The following is a 26387-nucleotide window of genomic DNA, read 5'->3' as shown; positions in this document are numbered from 1 at the left end:
TTGCAAAGAGTGTCTAAAGGTTTAGAGGCAGCTGACAGGAAAGCCATCTTTCTTCATTTAAATAACAAGACTAGAGTAAAAGATACACTTCCACAATGTGGCATGGGATAAAACAACAATGTGAGTTGTTGCAGTAAGTTTCATACTGAGACATTCTAAAGAAGAATTCATCTTTTTAATGTTAGTTGTATAGTGGGCATCTCTATATCTATTTTATGGAGGGAGGTATGAAACAGGGCTGTACATTACTTACCAAAGATCACAAAACAAATAGACAACAAAACCAAAAAGACAACCACCACCACCATGTACTGCATGTGCAATATATTGCTCACTAAAAAGGTTTAATATCTTTAAAACTGTCCGTGTGTGTTCCATGCACGTACCTATGTGCATACATATATGCATACAATATTGCTTTTTCTATTAAGACCTGGTTTTGTCCAGTGCAGATACATGTACACTTCACCACAAAAAGTAATTGCAGTGAAATGGGTCACAGAATACGCTGTTCCTCCCAGCAAGCAGACAGGCTAAGGAGACTGTTTAGTTCATTGATTTAACGATGGGGCAGATTACCAGATTAAAATCTGGACTACTAGATTAACTTTTTTTCCAGACTTTTTAAAAGCCATTCTTGACCCATATAAAGTAAAACCATGATCTTACTTCAGGGCCCACTGTGCACAAGTCTGTTTTACAAAACCTCTCATTATTCCTCTCCTCTGATTGGAATTATCAGAAAACTGTGACAACGGACATAGCAACGAAGTTAATCTTTTGTTTTACCAAGCATTTACACCTACTCTATATGTAGTACTTCATTCTAGTGATTTCCAAGCATTGTATGGACAGTAATTGATCTCAGAAAAAATATACTGTAAGAAAGGTAAGATTTATTAGCACAATTTTTCAGCTAAGGTAAATAAAACATAAAGACAACAAACTGCTCAACATCATAAAGAAAGTATAGAGTGTATAATCAGGATGGCATTAGGAGCCACAGATTTGGAGTATGAAGAAAGTATATTCAGAATCTGAAGAGAAAGTCACAGGATGCATTGATATGAAGGAGCATCATAGGAACCACTGTTGAAAAAAGTTGTTTTTCCAGAATGAAAAAGGTTCCTCTGGACTAGTTTTGGATGACGTCTTCAACAGAGAATGAGTTTGGAGATGACAAAAGCTTTTGCTGAAATTACTTGAAGATGGCCTATTAAACTGTGTGCTATTTCAAGTTACTCACAAATTTGCTGATAAAGAGTAAAGAGTCCTTTTCCATCTTGTTTTCTTCCTCCATGTTGGTGAGACTCAGAATGTTTGTAGACTTTACTGTTGCTATTATTTATAAATCTGGCAGTATCAGAATCACAGCTACACTGTTTTGCAGGTTTTTAGACTGTACAGAGCAAACAGAGTACTCACCCCAAAAAGCTGAGAGTCTAGCAGGAGAGAAAACAGTGAAATGGAGGGAGAAAAATATACAGCACACCAGCAAAGGTTGAAATTATAATCAGCCCATATACTGTTGATGTCCTGGTTTGGGCCTTTAAAGGTAAATGGGAAGCTTACATCCACAGAACTGATAAGAAAAAGGTATTTCCACTCACTTTCTTTTTCTTTTTCTTTAAAATTCATAGCTCATTAATTACAATATACACTTGGGAAGACAAAGATCCAAGCTCCTATTTCTACTTGATTTGGAGCAGGAATCTAGAAAAAAAAAAATACAGTGGACTGCCTGTATCCTGGACTCACCTGAACCTCACCCATTGACTGAAGCACTGACAGAATTGTGGGGTCCCCTTACCCCATAGGGAGTGCTCTGACACCTAGGATAAAATATCATTCTTGTTCTGATGAAGGTGTTATTTTGTCCAAAGTGGAAGACCTTCAACAGGAGGAATTTTTGAACCCAGGAAATCAAATCCCAGTTAGTCCAGAAACCTCTGCTGTTTAAAGCTGCAATATCTTTTTTTTCTGACTGAAATGGGATCTCAATTAAAATCTGTGATATTTCATGTAAATTACCTAATTCATGGGATTTAAAAAGACCAAATATCCTGCAGAGTAGAAGAAAGTGAGTGATAAACAGATCAAGAAAAGGCATCCAGTATCAAGATTATTCCCTTATGTAGTACTGATATTAGAAACCTCCCTGACAGGCTGAAACACACAAGACCTTACAGCAACCTCAGTGAAGAGAATTCAGAGATTCAAGATCAGATAAAGTAATGACTGGTTTCAATATATATTTAGAAAAAATTTGTGAACTAGTCTCCCCAAAATCACTGCAGGAAAAGGTGTTTGGAAAATTATTTGTGTCATCTAGTCTTATGTTTTAAATTACTGCTGTTCCTCTCAGCATATTCCATCTTCTATATGTTTATTTTAGATTGCTAACCCAGAGTGAGACTTTTCTTATTTCTGTTTATCATTCAGCAGAGACCAAATAGTGACTGACATAGGAATGACACCATCTCAAAAAAAAGAAATCATAACAGTAATAACTAGTTTTAATGAAAGTCCCAGGGAAGCTGGACGTCCAGAAAGGGGGAACACTGCTAGCCAGGCACTTAAATGTAGCTGCTACAGCCTGAAACAGTAATGAGAGTGGACTCCCTTCCCTCGGCAAAAAAGTGTTTCTGCTTAAAACGTCTGCCAGAAGATTTACATTTCCTCTTAGATGGCTGAGTCTGAAAGGAATGAGATTCTGCTCCCCTCAGAGGAGCACAAAGCCAGACTCCCAGGAGATTGCCACACTCCAACTCCTACGTTGCCTCCAAATATGAACGTGGACCAAATTGATACAGATTTCCCTATTAAGGATCCCCTGAACAAGCAAGGACTCCACATACAGCCCTGAACTCAGGTCTATTTATAAGAACAGCACTATCTTTTCTGTGACTTTTGCAACCCAAGTGAGCTCCAGCTGACTGCTGCCAAGTTGTGACCAGAGCACACTGAGGCAGTCCTGAAGCAACTGGGAGAGGTAAGTGGTCATGGAAAAATGATCACAGTCCATTTGTCACTGTCTGTGGGACCGCCCTTTGATGGAAAAAAATTGCAATGTTGAAAGATGGAAGGAGCCTCAGAAGTCATGTAAGAAATGCTGAAAAGCTGAAGAGATCATGCCTTTGTTAATGAACACGACAGACCAGAAATTAGAAGCAGTTGCCTTGGTTTTTAGTGTAATTTTTGGCACTAGAAAAAAAATAAAAGCCCTCTGTCCTTAGCTGTTTGGGAACACATCCCAAGAGGGTAAGATCCTCTGAAAGGGAACACAAGAGTGTTAGACTGACTGTTGGATTTCAGGAACCAATCCAGGGTTTATGTCACTACCAAATGTCTTGCCAGAAGGAAGGAACTGTTAATCAGCCAGCCACCTATGGGAAGAATCAGCATTGTGTCCCAGTTGGCTGCTAATTACTGCCACTGGCTTTTGTAGGCACTGGTTATACTAACGTTGGGCTGAAAGAGTAGGTGGGTGAAATACGACTGAGCTCTGGCTGACTTTCTGTAGTTTCTTCAAAGGCAGTTCTAGTGGCAAAACAGTAAAAAGAAGATGAGGAATGAACAGACAATTTCTAAAATAAACTATTGCAAACTCTATCCTTTGATAGGAAACAGATTAAACCAGCATTTTGTTGGAACAAAAGCCTGATTTCTTTTTTTAAACACACCTTTAGTACCTTAGTGCCTTAGAATCATGACTAGAGATACAGATGCTCCTACTTTATTCTTTGCTTTGATCAAAGGGGTTTATGTTCAGTTAGCTGTATGAACAGACTTGTTTTCAACAATCCTATTTAATCCTTGCTTCCCAGGCTTCATCTTTTGAATTAATTTGGAGATCTCATCTTTCATATTGTACTTGGAAAACTTAGTGAGAATGTAAATGCCTGAAAATAAATAAATATTGGGGAAACTGGGACACAAACTTCTGGAACTTGACAATTCAGCAATTTAAAAAGGCACTTCTTAACATATAATTTTGTATTTCCTGAGTCCTAAATATAAGCTCCCTGAGGGAGGGGTGATATTTTTGTACTAACACCAGTACAGTGATCTTACATGAAGCCTTTACATGCTCATTCAAAACAACAGTCAATAATAACATTTGTCATGTAACAATGCCTCTGTGATTTAAGCACATGTTCTTCAATGGTATTGCAGACACCAAACATGAAGATCCAAGTTGAAAATATGTAAATTCTGTCCTTGGCCACATTCAAGCATCTCTCAGAAACCTCAGTGAGGCAAATCAGCCACGGACATATGCTCTGGCAACAAATTTGATCAACTTAGGTAGAGGGCCATTTACATTTGATGGAATTCCTAAACCACAGTTGTGTTGTTTCCTAGGATAGGAAAAGAATGACAAAACTTCTAGTAGGTTCAGGAACTTATTCAGTGTTTTTTATAAAAGAGCTGGTGGATGTATGGAAGTGCAATACCAGCTAAAGAACTGCAGATGACATTTTTATGTAGCTTGGCTGCTGTTCAGGTTACCTGACTTTGAGAGTACTTGAGCTGGAAACTGGACTTGTGATGTTCTCTAGCAAAACTCAGGATGCAATATAAGTAAGTACTAAGCAAAGCAATAAACTGATTAAAGGAATAACATACTTAGTGGCATTATGTTATTATTAGCTTTGGTAACTATCAAATACTGACCAAATATAAAAATGATTCAGATTCAAACCCATTGCTTTTGACCTTGTAATAAATAAAAGCCTTCCAAAAACCAAGCTAGACTGAAATATTAAATCCTGGCTCCAAAGGAGAAAGACGACTCATAACAAAGTGATTCTATAAGCACAAATCTCCCTGAAATCCTTGGCTGAAAATGTTAGAACATGAACAATACTCTGGCTCATGACTGTGGAAAAAAACATTCTCCATTTAAAATGTTTGTCATCAATGTAATCCCATCTTTAATTATAATTAATGTAAGGTGCTTTTATGTGCTGGAATGGTAATACATTGTCAAGAGATCAGCTTTTAGGAAGGCACATATTTCCGAATTACAGTGGAGATTGATCTTAAAATGGAGCAAATAATAATGTATAAATCTGTCAGAGATACAATGAACCAAAGACATACCAGTAGCAGTAAGTTAAAGTACTGCAGTCAGGAAATATTCTATGAGTGATTTTGGAAAGGCATGGGTTTTTTTCCCGTCCTTTAGTTACTGATACTTTTTTTTCAACTTGGGCCAAAATCAATTAACAGTATGGTTTAGTTTTTTAGCTAGTGCCATTTAATTTGGCAGTAACCATACTGTCAAAAGGTTCACCTTAATCTTATCTTAACCAGCTTACATTGATGTATTAGCACTTGCTACTCTTCCCTTGTCAAATCAGCAGCCAGGCTGCTTGACCAGTTAGTAAAACAGACTGGCCAGCATTATGGTATGACCTCTTAGAATCAAAATGCAGCTGACATTGAGGCCCAGGAACCCAAAATTATTTGAGATCCATAGGTCCAGCTAGTTGCCACTGTTTGCCTCCATATTTTCTCATCCTTGATGACACCTATGCACCTGGATTATTCCGTGCCTGTGCTCACAGTTGGAGAGGCAGATAAAAAACTACTACTGTATAGCAAGCAGAGATTCACTCTGAAGTCCTTTCATCAGCAGCGAGCAGTGAGGAATGTTTGCTTTCATGATATGCAATGCAATTGTGACTGCATAGCCATGGACCTCTCCATTTGGTCCAGGGCTGTGTCTGCTCACACTGAGTGTGCCAGTGTGCATCAGCTGAAGTCAATGCTCAATTTCAACAATTTCAACTTCAACAGGGTCCCTGTGGTTGGGCTGCAGCCTTGAAAATACAGCCTTTGCTATATTACAGTCTCAGATCTAAACAACTGTGCAAGTGAACTGTGAATACTTAGGCAGTTGTTAGAGAAGACTCTTGTGCTGTATGAAGTTGCCATACCTAGATAAAAAGACGAAGTGACTGTGACTTTTAAAGCCATTGCTGGTGTCGGAGTGAATTTTGCTGTTTTATATAGCTGTGACATGAAATATTACAGTAAATGAGAAATAAAGATAACTTCTTCATAGATAAGTTGCGTCTTAAATCATAGTTCATCAGAGACCTGAAATATTAGAAAAAGCCCTCGCAGAATCATGTAACCTAGAATGGCAAAAGAGCACTTTGACACACTACTCTTGTTTGTACGCATAGCTAAACTGTGCGGTTGTACTATGAGGTAACCACTACCCAAGTTTAATCAATTTTAGCACAAATAACAATGAAGAAGTAGTGACACTGGCTGCAAGATATATTTGTCTACAGGAGCCACCAGAGACATATGATTGAAGTAATCTGCATAAATAATTTTTACTGACAATCTGGATGTTAGTGTGCTGAAACCTACACAGTTGCAACTGCACTCTGCTATCCATGTCAGCTAGCACAGAAACATAATCATGTGATTCTTGATTTTGTGTTTATATATACTTCACGAAGCAGCATAATTTATCTCACCCAACTTTATCTGTCTAAAGTCTGGGTATTTACTTGAAGGCATTCCTTTAATCTCTTATAGTCATTCCAGCTTTCATAGATTTCTACTGCAAGACAGTATGAATGAGCTGTTTGTCTTTTCTTTGGGTATGGAGGGAGGCTAAAAACTGGCTTAGATTAGATGCCTAACTAAAGTTAGGAGAAATTAGTAGCATTTTGTAGGCTAAATCTATTTACTCATGTAGATGTCTCTGAGGTTATATATGATTTTTCTTCTTTTTTCTTTTTTTTTTTTTTAATTAAAACAGCACTAAGATACCACATGGCAGTGGGAACTGCATAAAGCACACAACTAAACCTCAAACCATTCCACTTCAAGAATTATTCTCATTAAAACAAATCCAGCACTTAAAGGTAAAAGACCTTAGAAAATGCAGCATCTTTCTTTATTATCCTTTGGACATCAGAATACTCAGCAGAATTACAAATTGCCATCTTCATGCTGCATTTGGGGAAACAGCCAAACAGAGCTTCACAGAACATTCATAAAAATGGTCCCTGATTTAGACAGACTGATCTGGTTTCTAGTCAAAAATCTGTTCAGCTCCAATTGAAATGGTAGCTTCCCACTAATTATGAAAAATAAGGGCAGGGTCTTAGAAAACACAAAGGTTGCTTTTGAATAAAATTAATTACCCAAGGTCACTTACGAAGTCAGTAACTGACTTGAGAACACAAACTTGATACCAACTTCCTCCTTCACTTGGGCATATAAGATTAAATGAACAAGCCTTTACAAAATACAGGAGGAGACATGAATTTCATTCATAAGAAACTTGCAAAGTATTTTTATAAATATGAATAAATAAGCATACATGTAACTAAGCACTAATACAAGGTTTATATGCCCTTCATATAAATTTTAATGTATATTTCCCACAGGATTCTCAGGATCACTTTAAAACATTACAAAAGATGTAGAGTAAAAGCTACAACAGAAATGACTTGACTTATGGTTTTACTGTAAATTGATGTGTGCATCTCAGGAATGATTCCTCTGCTTTCACTGGTCCCTAGGATGTGGTCAGCAGCTGCCAGGCAGACTCAGCAAGACTGGAATTTGGGAGTAACAAGAAGCTACGATCTCTATAAGTGTTTGTTAGAAAAAGAAGTCTAGCTTTTTTGATGAGATTACTACTACTGAAAAATCCCCAACACCCAAGAACTTACTCGAAGGCATAAAGCATTTCTTAGTGAAACTGGAATTTGCATTTTTACATATAACAAAGACTTACGAGATGGATTGCTGTTGACTAAGCCATTGTATTTGCAAAGCAATGTTGAAATATGCGAATTTACTGTTAGCTGATTATATTTATTGAATGACAATGTTGAATCTGCCACCCTTGATGACCTAAAGTTGCAGCCATTGCCTATTGTATTGACAAAGACTTTGCCTTTTAAAAATTTTCCAAAATGTCTTGGAAATTTGTCTCAATATCAGGGGTATTTCAGCAGGGATATTATTGAACAATTTTGCCAACTGATGACTTTTAAGCATCTAAATCCAGCCACTCTATAATCTAAAAAAACATTCTTTCCAAAAATATTATCTCCCACTGTAGCTGCAGTGTTACATGCCTCTCAACTTACCAACAGTGACTGAGATCAATGGAAAATAAAAAATAAAATCTGTATTTCCAAGTTAGTAAACAGTTGTATTTATAAAATCTCTGTCACAGAGAAATTAAATGCAGTACTATGAGGACTGCTGCAGATTATATCTAATCATCCTAGACTGAAGCTGAGGTTAAAGATGTCTTCATACATATTGATAAAGCTGACATGAGGTTCCTAGCTCTTCACAGACCTCTTTACATGGTGACAATGAGGAAACTACAGAATTTCAGAATGCAGTCAGAAAGAGCTTTCCAAACATTTTGCAGTATCATCCCCACAGGGAATTTTGCCAATGGGCAGAAAAGATCAATAGAATATGAACTCAAACCACAGTTAAAAATTTCAAAGAGAAAAAAATCATTAATTTTAACCTATGTATGAGACTATTGTTTCCATCAATATATGCACATACAATTTCACCACAATATTTTTTTATGTTGTATGTTGACTCTTACACTGAAGTGTACTCCAGCTTGTGGATCTTGTTCTTAAAACATTCCACATGCTGAATGGTCTTTACCCTACTTGTCTACCCTTTCACAAACTGTTAAGAGATCCTTAAAGACTCTTTAGCCTGCTTATTTTTCTTAATTGTCACTGCATCTGTGGGGATGCCATTCCCCAAAACTAATCTAAGATTTCACGGCACTTGAGTGAGCATCTTTAAAAGAAAGACAAAAAGAGGTCTTCACTTCCCTTCACTGCCTCCGAGTAGCATTGCAGCAATCTTTATCATGCACAGAATGCCAACAACTTTTGCACATGGACAGGAAGTAATTTAGCATTATGTCATAAGCCTGAAACTTTTCTGTGTTCTCTTTTTTGAATTGCTTCCTGATGAATCAAAGGATACATTATGTATTCAATGGGTGTACTTTGGCTTGAACTACACATACACACACACACACACACACCTGTCCTACCCAATACAGAGTTTAAACTTTGGGTTGATTTTTTTTTATTCTTTTTTGCTGTACAGCAATTATTTCATGAATCATATCATGCTCCCTTGAATCACATTTTCATTAATACTCTCCTTACCATTTCTAATCTACGGGGAACACATTTAGCTATGGCATGTGACTTACCCAAACCAGGCATTTGTGAAAATAAGAACAAGCATACATATAACTAGAGAGACAAAGTGCATAAACTTCTATGAAGCCAGACTCATTTTGCATATTCCATTTGATGTCTCATCAGGATTGGAGCCAAAATGAATCTGGCCAGGCTGCATAAATATGAAGAAAACCAGAATATATTTAAACTAGGCTAGGCTGAACCTTAGTAAAAGGTTGTGTTGAACAAAATTTTATCTACTACAATTACTGACCTGCTACTCCAAGAACTTGTGAAAGAGAGCATAAACACTACAGTCAGTCATCCAAGCAGGTTCACCACTCTAACAACTGCTGAATATGTCTGGTAGTTCTTGAAAATTATTAATGCAGCTGTTTGTCAGAATTAATTTAACATTATTATGAGGATAAGCACAGCCTTCCTGCAGCATCAGAAAGTGGCTTTGGTTAAAGTTCCAAGATTATTCTTTTGAATAGAAAAAAAAAACCCTTTCCTTTCAGCTTAAAGTCATGTTAACTCTCATGTTCAGAGGTCCGTAAATCTCAAAATGATCTGAACCACATCTTGGAACTGAAAGTGGTTCCTAGCTTTATGAACAATGCATGTTTTAGCAAGAAATTCTTCTTATCATGTTGTCAACATTTCCTGCTTCTCTTTCCTTCACAGTTGTCTTTCATAGCAACATAAACAGCACTGAGGGCAGAGGTCATTTTCTTCTCTATTCTGGCCATTCAATTAGTAGCAAAAGATAAGTATTACGTAAAGGAAGGGAAGCTGCTGACAGGCCTCGGAAAATTCTGTTTCATTGGCAAGGAATTTCTTCACTCAACCTACCTTTTCTTGATTCTGGCAGAGAAGACAGTCACATTCAAAGCAATACTGGCGCATCAGTTGCTTTTGGCGTTCACTGGTGGTCATCAGTGATTCAATATAGCTGATGGTGAGCTGTGTGCAGTACATAGAAAACCAGAGTTGGTATATTTTACAAAAATTCCATATTCGGTGTATGTATAGCTAAGGTAATATTTTTTGGATACAACATTTTTTCCAGCATAGAATAAATTTTTTATCTTAACAGATGATTTCCTAGAAGAAATCGACTACTTTTACAAAGGGTGAAAAAAAAGGCCAAAAATGATTTCCACGGAAGAACACTTTTTCACATCTCCAGATCAATATTGTTTGAAATTATTAATCCCCCCAAAATTATCACTATTTCAACTTTTAATCCTAATTTGGAAGAAAAAAAAGAAAAAAAGAAAAAAAGAAAAAGGAGAGAGGCGGAAAAAGAAGAGAGAGGGAAAGGGGATGGGGCGGGGAGAAGCTCGGTATCTGAATTCCCCATGTGTGAAACCTTATTTTCTGTCCTCCAAAGCTTAAGTGTGCATTTAGCACCAGTGTTATACAACATCCAACTATCTACAAAAATTACATCGCAAGGAAGCCACTACTTTCTTGAAAATATATGTTTGAGCCTGAGGAAAGCTCCTTTTATGTCATACCATCTTCAGTATGTCTGTGATGATTCCTTTGTGACCAAGGAAGCACAAAAGCATTGCAGGCAAAGTTGTTGAAACTATTGACAAAAAAATTTATTAAAACGATAAAAGAAAATGTTTACATTTGTTCCATTTTCAAGTCCTCATGTTGTACAGAGTGAATTCCAATGAACTACAGAGAATTCTGTAGTTTGTTCACTTTGATGCCTTCCAGAAGGAATTTTACAGGGCTAACCATCTGTAGAGTTCTTCAAATGTTTAAAGTGCTGCACAGGCACAAACTAACAATAAGGGAAAGAATAGAACAAAATAACAGCCCAGCTCAGACCAGCATTCAGTCATACATGCTATTGAGTGATTACACTATATGCCCAACACACTTTGAAACACGCCAGAGAGGTCAAAGCTAAAAAAATCAGGTCACATTATTTCATCCTGAGCCTAGACACTTCAACTAATTGGAAGAATTTTCACATGCTTCTCAGTTAAATCATGAGAGTCCACTCAAAGAAATTACAGGAAAACCTGACCAATTTGTAGTAATGACTATGAAATCCATTGTCAGAACCTGCATTTTGCAAATTAGTGAGCATTCTAATTAAACAAGCAATTAACAAGCAACTAAAACAATGCCTGCATTTTTTTCATTTATTATTACAGTTTGATTACATATTGAAGGAGGATTGTATTAAAAGAAGAATACTGAGATGGCAAAGTCAAGCATTTCAAATGATCACAGGCAGAAAGCCTGGAGAAAAAATAAATATGGTCTCATAATTGAAGACTAATAGTATAATTAATGAAAGGGACAAATTAAAATTCCACAGATAATCAAAAGTTAGAAAGTGTGAGAACTCTGTTAGGTTTTGTATTCTATGTAATGTTATGTCCCAGCCTGTGCATGTCTGAGCTGAGAGAGGATTAGTTTCACCACTGTTGGTTTACAGCAGAACAGTCTGTACTAATCATTTACACGGGAGCTGCAGGCTTCCCTCTGAGCTTTCTGCAGTGAATGGATGGAAATTGTTTTGCCTATTTCTTTTCCACTCTTCTCTCCCAAGCTTGGTCTCCTCTTCCCCCATCCTCTCCAATCTGTCCCTCTTCTTATTCTCTCTCTCCTCTGCCCCTGGATATGAGTATCATTTTCCAGTCTTATTCTCCACACCTGGTTGCCTAAACCTGGTTTCCAGCCCTCAGTTCTAGCTCCTGACATAGCCATTCTTGGTACAATGGGCCGATTTCATCATCCTGCCAGTCCCAGATCTGCCCTTCTGCCTCCCCTCCATGCCTCATCTTACACCTTTTCCCCGTATTTGATCACCAACACTCTTGCTCTCCCAAGTTAACAGTCCTTGTTGCCCTCCTCTGGTTTCTCAATTATCTTCAGTGACCCCACCACTTTGTACTTGTTTCTTTCCCCAGCTGGTCGTACTCTGCACCCTCCCTGGTGTGGTGAGAAAGATCTGTCTCCCTTCCTTCACACAAAGCAGTTTCCAGTCAAGCTGTAGTCCAAACCTCATGCTTCAGCCATTCCAATGCCATTTCCTTCTCCTATCACAAGCCTCTGATCTTCATGTCTCCTTGCAACTTGCAAGTGTTTCTGTTAAAATCATTCCACACACTGGCTTGTTCCCTGTCTCTTGTCTTCTGCATAAACATCACTGGTTCTGACCCATGTCCTACTGGGCTTTAGGTTCAGGTGGCATCCAGCAGTTAAAGAGATTTAATTAAGTTCAGGCACAGTGCAAGACAGTAGGAATCTTCTGGGGAAAGTCATTCACATGAGATCAGTCTATTCTTTGCCAAAATATTTAAAACAATGGTTTAAACCCTATCATTACTGTTAAACCCTTTATTAGGCAGGGTTCAGTTCTAATACTGCAAAACAAACACAGCCAACATCAAACATGCTTTACCTATCTTCAGCCTACAGGCTTCATCCCTTTCTCTCTTCATTTTTTGCTTTTGCTTTTTTTTTTTTTTTTTTCCTATTCATGTTGCAGAAACCTTGGAAGTAGGAACAAGTTTGAAACCAGTAATTTCTTTTTCAGAGGTTACCAAACAGTTGTGTATATGAACAGTCACGTAACCTGCTCTGGATTAGAGCATATCACTGGGCAGAAGGAGGAGGACAAGAGGCTTTGTCACATTGATACCTCCTTTTAGCACTTTAAGCACTTAGGGTTTCTGTTGCTGTCAGAGGCCCAAGTCCAAATTCTCAGTCCTGCCAGCAGAAATCTGTAAGTGAAAAAATGTTTGTAGCTGGCAGACTGAGTGGGAAAATGTAATTAGAATATTCAGAAACATGACCAACCTAACGGTGACTAAGTCAGTAGTAATCATTTAATTGTTTAAACATAAACCCCCTGTATTCAAGTCTCTCTCCTACACTTGTTTTAATTTTGGATGCCTTCATTAGATGCAAGGCTCATTTAACTTGTACATATTTAGGATATATATCCATTTATCAAAGGTTGTCTTAATGGTATTTGCATGTGGGATGTATGGTATTAATTAAAACATTATTTCAGCTGACCAAAGCTTGCCTCTTTATTGCATCGCTTATAAAGAATGCAGTAAATCTTTTCACCCTGAACTGGAGAATATATATTAAACAACATTTATGAAGGCAGGGAATTATTTAACAGCCGTGAGACTTATTGACTCTCAAGACTTTCTCCTTAGAAATGCAGCACTGTCTGAGCCTGCTTCTTGCTCTGACACAGAAATTCTTTAACCATGGGTATGGTGGTTAGTTTCTCATGTTCCTCATCTGCCAAATGAGGTGGACACAATTTTCCAGTACTGCCACACTGCAGTGGACTTAATTTATCGTTTTTTGTAACAGACTATAAGCTACAAAATTTCTAGACAGAGGATTCTGTAGAAATTTAAAATAAATTATTTTAATGCAAACGGCAGGGAAAAAAAGTGAGTCATCTTGGTTTTGCAATCATGGGTCTCAGGGTATTAGGGAAGGTTGTGTACAAAAATCTGTTCCTGAGACAGAATTATGTAAGTGGCGAGCAGTCTGTGCTCTCTCTATTTTGGCATATATGATCAACATGCCTTCTAACTCAAGGAAAAATTGGTTTTAAAAAATGTAATATGACAAAATGTAATGTGCCAAATACATAGATATAAAACTTCTCATAGAATTATAACAACAGAAATATTACATATCTTGGTTGAAATCTATCATGAAGATAGATTTAAATGCTGGTCAACTGAAATTATGATTTGTACTTAGTATGAATTTTAAAAATTAGTTGCTCTGTAAGAATACGGTCTGCTGAGTGACTTTCTGCAGAAAGATACAAATTTACTTTAACTGAACTCTGAAGATGATGAGAAGCCATGCACCCATTTTGGAGCAGAATTGGACATCAGCTAATACATCCCGTCTCTCAGCAGGACTAATCGATTTGAGCTATGCACTGAAGTAACCATAGCTATACAAATTCTGATTGGAGAATAGGCAAAATGAGCTCACGTCTGCCTGCAAAACACCAGGTAGACACAGTAATTAACAAAAAGTCAACTGAAATTATAGCACACATCTTGATGCTCTTTAAAGTGGTTACTTAAGGGTAGGGAAATGATGAAGACCTCTTCAGAGCAGGCTGCTTGTCTTTTTGAGAAAGTAAATGAGCTGATAGGCTACCTTATTACTAAAGGAGCCATGGTGATCTATAAGTGCATAATTTTTACTTTCTTATAATCCTTCCCCATATCTTACCTGCCTTTGTAATACTTAAATTTCATTTTTGCAAAGAAGAAAGAGCAAGAAAAGGAAATCTTTGTATACTGTCAAAGTAACATCACCTAGAGTTACAAAAGCTGTGACAATCAGCAGTACAACTAACATTATCTTGAGGAGCAAAAAGGTGTTATATTTAGTTTTGAGCTGCTGGAAGCAAGTTTCAGAAAGTCCTGTAGCCTTTTAAGTAGGGACAGATAGAATAAAATCCCCACAAAAACCTACTATTTCTTTCTTCCTGCTATTAGACTCAATTATGCTCAAAAACCTGGTAGAGTCTACGAAGTGTTAGGAGACCCTTTGTAGCCACCTTGCCCCCCAGTCTATGCATGGAGGTCAACAGATGCTCCCAAGCCTCGTCCTCCTTTCACTTCTTTTGTCCTCTCCCCTGCACCCTATCTGTTTCATTCCCTTTATGCTAGTTGCAGGACAGAAAACAAATTTAGTGGTGATCATTACCAGCTGGTCAAGCACTAGAATTTGGGATATCAGCATAGACCCATACCACCTTATATGAATTATAACAGAGTCAGAGCAAGGATGGGGAAGAAAAAAAGAAAGGCTACCAAGCTTGAAGAAAGTTTCCTACCAGAGCCAAATTTTCGCTTTAAAAATTCTACATTTAATGAGGTTTATATATGTCATTTAAACAGACAAATAAGTTATATAATGATAGAAATGAAAGCTGTTATTCTGTGTCGGGGGATGCAACGAGCCTACGGAATTCCTGACAGTTCGAGAACAGCGCGACCTTGAGCAGCTTGTAGTGTATCCTTGAGAGTCTGGAAAGATCCGAGAAGACCAGTACAAAAACAAGATAGTGATAAGAAGAACCGTCCTAACGAACTCACCAATCATGAGTTGTTAGTTACTAACCAAACCAATCATATACTAACACATACTCAAAAGAACGGTATAAAAAGGTGTGTTAGAACAATAAAGTAGCCATTTTGCATGATCTATTACTTGTCGTGTCCGTCTCTACCGCGACAAATGGTGACCCCGATGCGTTTGAGCGAACAGATCATTTAAAGGCAATAAATCCAGCACTAGCAAGAAGTATACCGGCGGCGACGAGCGCTGCGAAAGAGTATACGGGCAGCGAGACAAGCTGCGGAGACGGAGCCCGGTGAAGCTGAGAGCAGTGGAATCTGCCTGGTCCGGACCTGAGCCTAGACACCTAATAAGGTGAGCCACCGGGGACAAAACTGTTAGAATGGGGCAGCAATTAACACAAGAAAAGGAGACGATTTTGTCTACCTGGAAAGCCCTATTAAAAAGAAAAGGGGTTAAGACCCCAGAACAAAGCTTGAAAAGGATTTTAATATGGTGTAAGATGCAAGGCTTTCAAGCCACAACAGTTACTGCATTCAGTGTGGGTGTGTGGCAAGCAGTGGGATGGAAAATGTTTGGTGAAATCTCTAAAGGACAGAAAGAGCTGTGTATGTTGGCGATCGTATGGCATCTATTACGCGAGACCCTGAAGGAATGGACAGCAGAATGTGATGCGAATGATCGGCAAAAGAAAGCTGAGATATCTGACAATGTTAGCAATGAAAAAGTTTCTGCTCAAGTAACAGCTGCAGCCACTGCTGCAATCTCAGCAGTTGCGGGCAGAAAACCCCTCATGGGCAAAATCAGATCATACCCTTATTCACCTCCTCCTCCTCCTACGCCATTAATTACTTTACCGGGCGATGAGGGGCCCTCCTCACCTACTGGTGCTGCGGCAGAAGGGGTGACTCCATCAGCCCCCGCCGAGGAGAATGATGTGGCGATTAACACCGAGCCGGACAGTGTGGGCCGTACTGAAATTGAGGGCCGAAAGGACGGTGAGAGTCAAACTGAGTGTGAGGGCCGAACGGAAAGTGAGAGCCGAAATGAAACTGAGGCAGAAAAATCTCTAACTGACACTATGCGATCTCTGCAGCTCACAGATAAAACCATACCGAAGGAACCCCTGCTGGGGGCTCTCCCTCCATCCACAATAACTGTGGTCTCGAGATCCCCTGATCAGTTCTGGGAGGGAGTTAGAAAATATGCTGCCGACTCTGGCAACTGGGATCTAGTAGAACGCCTCAGCCCGTGCTCTCTAACACCGGCGTTTCTAAAGCCTCTAGATAAAGCAGCAGAGGCTCCTGTTACATTTCCTGTTTTCAAAGCTGCTCCAGGCACAAACCGGCACGATGACCACAATCCAACCGGCTGGAGAGTAGTGCAGGATTTGCAGAATAGAGTACAAAAATACGGAATCAATTCTTCTGAGGTGATGCAACTTATTCGTGTAATCAGCACAGATCGGCTGTGTCCATATGACATTACGCATCTAGCACAGGTGCTGTTTCAGCCCGTACAATTGCACGTATTTCAATCTGCTTGGAGGCAGATGGCACGCACAGCAGCACAGCATAATTTACGACTGCTACAGGGTGACCTGAGATTAGGCCTTGGAGAGGATGCTTTGCTTGGTGAAGGGCAGTATGGTAGCCCTCAGCTGCAGGCTACATGGCCTCCGATGGCTCTCGAACAAGCACAAAATATAGGCCTTATGGCAATAAAGCGACCCATGGACGTGGCAGCTCCGAAGCGAAAATATGCCACTATCTGCCAAGGCCCCACAGAACCCTTTTTACAATTTGTAGAAAAAATATCTGCCGCCCTGGAAAAACAGGTAGAAGATGAGGTCTTAAGGCAAATTCTATGCAAACAGTTGGCAAGAGATAATGCTGATGAGGACTGTCAAAAGATCATACAGGCTTTACCAGGAGATCCTTCTGTCCCTGACATGGTAGCTGCATGTTCTAAAGCTGGGACACTGGAACACACGGTGACCACCATAGCCAATGCTATGAGAAATTCTGGAAAGTGCTGTGGGTGTGGCAGTGAAGGGCACATCAATGTAACTTCTCCACACAAAACATCACCAGGTCACATTTGTGCGATGGTTTCGACCCCCTACCCACCAGTGACAATCCCTAAAGGTACTCGTATTGCTCAACTTGTTCCTTTTTCGAGTTCTATTTCAAGAGCAGGACAGCAACTGCGATGCGATGGAGGCTTCGGCTCTACGGGACCCCCTCAGTTCTGCTGGTCTCAGACTGTCTCGTCATCCCGACCACGTATGACGTGCACGCTGTCGAATCACGGAAGATCGCCGACTACAGTAAGGCTTGCAGGGCTCCTGGACACCGGAGCCAATGTGACTATTACTGCCGATTGTCTGTGGCTGTCCACCTGGCCCACAGAGGAGGCTGGTATGGGAGTAGTGGGGCTGGGAGGCTCTGCGCAAGCAAAGACGGCAGACACACCAGTTCTGATTACCGATCCTGAGGGCCAACAAGCAGTTATTAAACCATATGTGACGGCAGCTCCCCTCAATTTATGGGGGAGGGATTGCTTGTCGCAGTGGGGGGTGAGAATTACCACGGATTTTTAACGGGGGCCACTGTGCTGCAGGGTGTTAGACAACACACGCTTGTTTTAACCTGGTTAACAAATAACCCTGTGTGGGTGGATCAGTGGCCCCTACCAATTGAAGAATTAAAGGCCCTGCAAGAATTGGTAGCAGAACAACTAGCTGCCAGACACATTGAACCATCTCACAGCCCATGGAATACTCCAGTGTTTGTGATAAAACAGAAATCAGGTAAATGGTGATTTTTGCATGACCTGCGGTAAGTCAATGCTGTCATGGCCATGATGGGGGCTCTGCAACCAGGCATGCCTTCACCTGCCATGATCCCTCAAGATTGGGAAATCATTGTCATGAACCTTAAGGATTGTTTTTTTACAATTCCATTAGCTTCCCGAGACAAAGAAATATTTGCATTTTCTGTGCCTTCTATCAATCATGCAGAACAGGCAATAAGATATCAATGGAGAGTTCTGCCGCAGGGCATGAAAAATTCACCAACCATTTGTTAATGGTTTGTTGCACAAGCTCTGTCACCTGTAAGGGAAAAATTGCCCACTAGTTATTGTTATCACTATATGGATGACATTCTGTTAGCATCAGACAACAAGGAGCAGTTGAATGACATGAAAAATTTGGCCACGAATTCGCTACGACAATATGGGTTGGTTATTGCCCCTGGAAAAGTGCAAGAAATAGCACCCTGGAAATATTTGGGAATGGCAATTACAAACATGCAGGTTGTGCCCCAACCTGTGAAACTTAATCTTGCGGTTAAGACACTCAATGATGTACAGAAATTAATGGGATCCTTGAACTGGATCAGGCCCTATCTTGGACTGACCAATTCGCAGTTACAACCTCTATTGGACTTATTAAAACATTCCAATGATCCAACAGAACCCAGAATATTGAATACGGAAGCGTTAAATGTAATTCACATGGTGGAACAATGTATATACTAGAAATTTGTTTCTCGAATTGATCTGTCTCGATTGGTACGATTCTTTGTGCTAATTGCCAAAACTGTGCCATTTGGTGCTTTGGTGCAGTGGAATTCTGAGTGGGATGACCCATTACGTAATTTAGAATGGATGTTTTTGTCATTCCAGCCATGAAATACTGCTCCTGGCTTGTTTGAACTTATTGCTGATGTAATCATAAAAGCCAGAAAACGCTGTGTAGAACTAATAGGACGTGATCCAGCTACGATTGTTTTACCTGTTCAAAATTGGTACTTTGAATGGTGTCTGGCAAACAATTATGAGCTGCAAGCAGCTATGGCGGGTTTTCAAGGACAGATTTCGTATCATCTACCGTCGCGCCCGCTCCTGAAATTTGCTCGAGAAATACCATTTGGTCAGAAAAACTTAAGCCAGCCGGAACCTGTGAAAGGCCCTACTGTCTTCACAGATGGTTCTGGAATACCGGGTAAAGCAGCAGTAGTATGGTATGAAAACAACAACTGGAACGGCAAAGTAGTACATCAAAATGGTTCTCCACAAGTGGTAGAGCTGCGTGCAATGGCTGTTGCTTTTTCTATTTTTTCTACTCCTGTAAATATTGTAACTGACTCAGCGTATGTAGCTAATTTGGTTTCTCGACTAGACAAAGTGGCTTTGACCATGTCAGACAATCAATTATTATTTGATGTGCTTTTAGAACTCTGGAAAAGTATTCAACTACGAATAGAACCTTATTTAATCATGCATATCCGGAGTCATACCACTTCACCAGGTTTTTATACGGAAGGTAATGCTAGAAAAAAAAAAACCAAAACCAAAAAAACCAAAAATAAAACAAAAAGGGGGAATGGTTGGGGAACCACCATAGGCATGCCTAGATAAAGCAGTTTATGTTCTTACCTTTCTCCGTTACTGGGACAATTCTTCCCTACCTCCTCTTTCTCAACACTTCTCTCTTTTCAACACAGAATTTACAAAAGGTTATCAAAGTACATGTTAAAGATTTAGTTACTGGTCAGTGGAATGGACCATGTGAGCTATTAACCTGGGGGCGAGGTTATGCTTGTGTTTCCACAGATACAGGCCCACAATGGACTCCCACTCGATTTGTGCGACCGTCATCATCTGGAACATCCCAGAGGGTGCGGCAATATAAATACCATCTCAACCAAAAAACTAAGTGTAGGTCACCTTGGCCAATATAACAGGTCAAGATTCTCTGTGCATTGCAACCGCACCACAAAGCCCATGAACCAATAGACAGGATGGCTATGACTCGTGCAGCGCGCCTGGCCAGCGAGCGCATGCGTCATAGGTTGCAACTGAGGCGGATTTTGGCACCCGCTGGCCACGTGTGTTGAAATCCGTTCCTCTGCAAATGTATAAATACCAGGATTTTCCGAAGAGCATCGGGCTGGTGTACAGCAAGGCCATCGTTGCCTCCGTGGGGACGCCCACGCAAAGCTGGCACCTACCGATTGCTGGGCTGAGTTCGTGGAGCAAGACAGCACAAGAATGTACAGATGGTTCATCTACCTCACAGTCCTCAGATGGACGTAGTCATGGATACCGCCGCAAACCAAAGAAAACATCTGGATGACCCTGGCTGATGTGACTGGACAAGATTGCTTATACCTTAGTACAGTAACACCAAGCAATCCTTTTTTTGCAGGTTTAATAAGGGGTTACACTGACATCAACAGAGTTTAAGAACTTATTGATGGAGACCCCTGTGCAGCAGGTCATGGACTCAATGGATGGGAATGCCTGGTTTCCACGAATTGGGCATTCACCCTCATTGCCACCCCAGGAATCACAAATTCTGGGGTCCCTGAATACAGACTGGTGTAGTATTATCTGATTTACTGCTAGCCTTTGATAGTGTCAGACATGCTACGCTACAAAATAGAGCTGCAATTGATTTCTTGCTTTTAGCACAAGGACATGGTTGTGATGAGTTTGAAGGGATGTGTTGTATGAATTTACCCGATCACTCAGAATCCATTTTCAGTAGTATTCAACAAATAAAGAAGGGAGTCAGGAAGCTGACAGAAAGCGATGAATTAGATTGGCTGACGAAGATGTTCGAGGGTTGGGGATTGTCTGGATGGTTGATATCTCTGCTCAAGACTGTGGGGGTAGTGATCTTGGTTGTGATAACTATGCTCCTGATGTTACCCTGTCTTTTCAGCCTTCTGCAAAGGGCCCTGCAGAGGGCAGCCAGGACAATATCTTTAGCACAAATACAAAAAGGGGGAATTGTCGGGGGATGCAACGAGCCTACGGAATTCCTGACAGTTCGAGAACAGCGCGACCTTGAGCAGCTTGTAGTGTATCCTTGAGAGTCTGGAAAGATCCGAGAAGACCAGTACAAAAACAAGATAGTGATAAGAAGAACCGTCCTAACGAACTCACCAATCATGAGTTGTTAGTTACTAACCAAACCAATCATATACTAACACATACTCAAAAGAACGGTATAAAAAGGTGTGTTAGAACAATAAAGTAGCCATTTTGCATGATCTATTACTTGTCGTGTCCGTCTCTACCGCGACAATTCTGAACATCAACTAAAACATTCACTGGTAAAAGCCAATGGGAACGTAGTGTGTTTTTATTCAAAATGGTAACTTTCTGCCCTCAGAGAGCATGCAATTCCATAGAACCACATTAGTATGAAACCCAAATAATATACCTGAAGATAAATCTGAACTTTTGGTTTCTGAAGCAAAATTTAAGGACCAGACACTTCTCCATCTTACCAAGTCTCAGTATTTTATGATTCCTGCAATATACTTTGTTTTCTTAAAGCTTCAACTTGGGAAGCCAAGTAATTATACGTGAATCCCTTCTTTTAATGCCTACAACAAAGTAACATTCATACTTCATGATTTCTTAGTGTGTCAGGACTGGCAAAACTGTCTTTGCCACAAAAAAAAGGCCTAGACGGCTAGAATTTTTGTGTATGATTTTAGTAGTGATTAGTTTTCCAAATATACAGCACCATCAAATTTAGCACTTTCATTCTATAAGGATTCAGGCAAACATTTTCTGGCTCAGGAGTCCTAATTTTCTACTGCCTAAGATACATTTTGGCCTTAGGATTTGAACAAATTTCAAAGTCCAAATCAAAATTCAATTAAAACCTGCCTTGACACGAGACTAAAACTGAACTGAAACAATGTCCATCAGGACATAAAAACTTTTTGAGATTCTCATAATCTTGCATGCTTTTTATCACTGACTTGATATTTACTGTGTATAGCATGAGCACTCTGAAGTGTGGTGGGGGCATAAATGTTATTCCTGAATAAATCTGCATCACACTGCAGCAGCTACATCCAATGTAATAATATCTCTTCTCCTGGTTTACAACCAAAATCAGATCTACTGGTGCCTCCCTCTTTATATAATTGTGAGATGACCATAATGGCCAGTCACCTCAACTCCCTGTGTCTCTGTTTTCCCCGTGATTATAGGTGGTCAAAAACTCCTTAACATGAGTAAATTGTTGTAGCGTCCTCTGATAGAAAGCACTACAAATGTGCTAAAATATTTTTAGTTCTCACTGGCCTAGCGAACACATCATATTGCAGTGGTTGATACTTTCCTGGGAAGGGTCCAGAAGCCCTATCAAGTTTGTTCCTGTATGGATAGTAAAGCCATAGTCCTCTTCTACTAATCTAAGCTTGACTTGCTACTTAGCTTCTCATTTCTAATAAATCTTAGTGCTTATTTACTTTCTATTAATTATTACACAGGGGATCTCATTCTGCCTAAATCTAGCGTAAGTTTGAACAGGATAAGGCAAATTTTATACTGCTTATAATTTAAACTTTCTTGTTGTCTCATGACTTGAAACAATTTTCATCTTACCACCTCAAAGCACTCAATTTATTCAGGAAACCCAATCAGATTCCCCCCCAACGTGTATTTTCTCTCCCATTAGCTCAGATCATGACCTCAGTTATATAAGTTAAAACTCAGCTCATAACAGGTAACGTAGTTTCACGTATGTAGGTGTGTAAATTCAACACAAGGCTATTAAGAAAATTGAGCTCACCCTGCTGTAGGCAAGCAGTAAGGCAGTGGGGAAAAAAGTTGTACCAAAGCTGCCATGCAGAACACAAAATGAAAACCGGTAGCAGTTGTGTAAGAGGAAAAGTAATTGGGTGTTGAAAATAATATTAAATTGCTGACTTGTACATACCCTCATAAAAATTTTCTTTTCCTTCCTCTTCCCATAACAGATCTAAAGTAATATTCACTTTGTATCTTTACTTTCTCACTTATGCCCATTTCCTTCCTTAGACACATCCTTATTCAAAGAAGCACGTACCTTAGACTGAGACTTTTATTTCCAGGTAAGAGGGCACCTGTGCTTTAACACAGTGTGTATATATATGTGAGTGTATCTCTCCCCCTCTCTCTCTCTCAAATCTTACATGTTTCAAATCTTACATGTTTCTTAAGGCAAGTTTTCCTTTCAGTACCAAAATCAGAAGCGATAGTTGCAACAAAGACACAAGAGCTCTTTGGAAAATTATGACTTTATTTTACTGCCTCATTGGATGCAAAGTTTTTTAGAAAATATAATGCGCCCACATAAAGTGCAGTCATTTTAAAGCCTGTATTCACACAACTGCCAAAGTCACTGCAAAAAACCTGGTCCTAGCTGCCCTGCTTTATAACTTACTTATATTTATTTTCTGATTGCCTTACAAATGACTTGTAACTTAGACCATATCTGTTTCACCACTGATTTTAATCTAAAGACTTTTGTGGGTTACAGACCACTAAGTCTAAAATTTGGGTCATAGCTTCACAGCTCTAGTGCAGTCTGCATGGTGGTCATACTTGCAAGGGAATTCTACTTCACTTCACTCTCCAGAACCACCCAGGGCCTCTCCCACTCTGAAAAGCTGCTTGTTACAAAGAATTGCTTTATGAAATTTACCCAGAAAAAATATATCCATGTACATAAAAATAAGGTAGCTTCAGAATTTAGAACTCTAATAATTAACCCAAATGCATCCTGGGAAGCCATTAAAATCTACTGTATTTTTAAATAAACAACCTATCTTGGTGAATTGGAAAGCCAAGAGGAAAGCTATGGTATATGGATAAAATGGAAGAAAGGTGTCTATAATTTGGCTTGAACAAGAATGCCAGACTGAAAGATGTCTACACTTAATAGCTCTGGAAAAGTATATTGCATCCTAAAAGATATCTCTTGGCAAAAAGCTAAGTATGCAAAAGCATTTCTGTTGGTTCTCCACAATATTTTGCCTAAAATAAAATATTTTACTATTGACTTATTTTGATGGTCTACTATCTTAGAGAAAGGATACATTAAAAAAGAAAACACTTCATAGGGAGGAAAAGAGATAATACTTCTAAATTAGAATATGTATGCCCTTGATCTTCCCCAAGTTTGAAGAACAGGCATTTACATTAGGTCATGATTTTGAAATAACCAACAGCTAGGACTGCATAGGTAATTGATGCCTGTAAAGTTACATATATACACACGTCTTTGCAGGCCTTATTAAGCCAATTCAATATTGCATTGCTGCAAAAGACATTTACTCGAAATGCTTACCTAGCCACAAATGATTATTTTCAAAGTAATACAAATGCTATTGTAAAAACAAAGCTGAGAGTACCTTGAACAAATCAGAAATCTCTTGAAAGGGATATTTTGAAGTCTTTTCTAGTGAAACGGACAAGAAAGCAAAACTTGTCTTGCTACTTTCACTGTCAATGAAAGTTTCACTACAACAGTATGGTTGCAGCCTGACAAATGCTTATTGTTGCAATGACTTAGTGAACACTGCATTCCACCCAGAAATATTGTAAGTGTTTCCATCAGGGTAAAGACGTTCAAATACAAACAAAATGAAGTGCCTAGAGGAGGAAAGGAGGAACAAGAATTTATAAAGACTGTTAGTGATTTATGAGAAGTAATGATTATGGGGCCCAGGCAGTGTGAAGAGATGATTCTATTTATCATTTCCCCCCTGATAGCTATGTGCTAGAAAGTGGCATCAATATATCATCAAAATATTAAGCTGGTGGCCCTGCAGTCTGGAATTTATTTAGGGAGATGTCATTGTTGCAGGTGTCTATGATGGAAGGGAGGACAAGTTAATTACCTCTTCACCAATCTGGATCTCTCGGACAGAGCGAAGTAAAAGCTGGTATCCTTCAAAAACGATCACGCAGTTTGGGTCACAGCTGTGGTTCAGTAAAGACATGCTGTGAGGGGTGGTGGAGGGGGAGAAAGAGAGAGAAAGGACTTTACAGCGAAGCCTCCACTGCCATTCCCCTTTAATCATTTAAAAGTAGCTAACATGATTACATCTGAAGTATCAAGCAATTAAGTTACGAAACAAATAAAATCCCTGGTAAATCAACTGCTCTTGGTTAGGGGAGGAAAATTAATGCTTAGAAGATTCATATTCATTGGTAATACGAGCCATGCCTGGACCTCTTCATGTGTTTCTGCCTTCTGTGTATTCAGGGCAGGAGGAAGGCCATGGCCTCCCAGTGACTCTCCGAGAGGCCTGACTCGGGGAGAGGGCAAAGCAGGCAAGCGGGGAACAAGGCAACCTGGACAGTTCAGAGCAAAAGGTTAATTCCTTGGGACTGTGTTTTATTTCTGCTGCTTCTGCTCAGTTTCAGGACACTAACCTTATCGGTTACCCTGACTGTCAGTGGAACCGCAGGTCAGAGGGACCAGCAATCAACCTGTATTTCATATCAGGCAGAAAATGGAGTATAGTATGTCCCAAACCCCAAATACTCGGTGTATACAGTTGAAAGAATAGATACAGCCATTGCCTCTGTTTTACACATATTTTGATTCAGCCTCTGTTCTTGTGGTGCGTGACAGCTGAAGCAGCACAGCTCATTGGGGAGCTGCTGCCACCCCCAAGCCACACACACACTGGTGGATCTCCTGACACAGATGTGCCCTTCCCTCTTATTTGAGGGAGATTGTCAAGAACAACATCAGCAACATCTGCTATATACTTTTGAGTCCCATGTTTCATTAGCTGAGAAACAACTGACTTTGTCAGGCCAGCATCAGTCCCACAGCAGACACGGGGCTGACGGTTTTTTCCCTGTGGGAATGACTCATTGAAAGAACAATCTGGCATCATCAGGCTGGAAGAATTTTTGGCTTATCCAGCTCCTGGCTGCCTTTATTTGCTTTCCTTGTCTGCCTGATTCACCAACTCAAAATCCCAATCGTTTTTGGCAAAACAGAGGATGTTGCCAAGGGTCAGAGCCCTGCGCCAAAACATGTTTATTCAGTTCTTGATCTTTTAAGGAGCTATCAACAGAAGCCTGACTCTTTTGATATCCTTTCTGGCCTAATAAAATATCTGTGGTTAATCTCAACCTGAACCCAGTAACGTACACTGGGAAGGAGTATCTATTTCACTTATTGTGACATCACTGGGTATACTCCCAAAGCTGTTGGCAAGGTGATGCAGAGAAGGACCA

At 39.7% G+C, this 26387-nt stretch overlaps 1 protein-coding gene across 6 annotated transcripts in view; it reads right to left on the bottom strand.

Annotated features, from left to right (window-relative positions):
* The window catches only part of SMYD3 (SET and MYND domain containing 3), a 440712-nt gene that overhangs the window by 65618 nt on the left and 348707 nt on the right, over window positions 1-26387 (bottom strand). For 5 of the 6 annotated variants that reach the window (XM_075043152.1, XM_075043153.1, XM_075043154.1 and 2 more), the window contains 2 exons: window positions 25031-25133; window positions 10074-10184 (listed from right to left, as the gene is read on the bottom strand). In XM_075043152.1, the coding sequence (XP_074899253.1) occupies window positions 10074-10184; window positions 25031-25133 (214 nt within the window). The remainder of the gene's footprint in view (window positions 1-10073; window positions 10185-25030; window positions 25134-26387) is intronic. The other variant, XM_075043155.1, reaches the window with a different exon arrangement.

Source organism: Buteo buteo, chromosome 12, assembly GCF_964188355.1.
Source record: "Buteo buteo chromosome 12, bButBut1.hap1.1, whole genome shotgun sequence".
In the NCBI taxonomy this organism is placed as follows: domain Eukaryota; kingdom Metazoa; phylum Chordata; class Aves; order Accipitriformes; family Accipitridae; genus Buteo; species Buteo buteo.
Note: the sequence above shows the minus strand (reverse complement) of the source record. Positions and strands in the feature narration are given on the sequence as shown.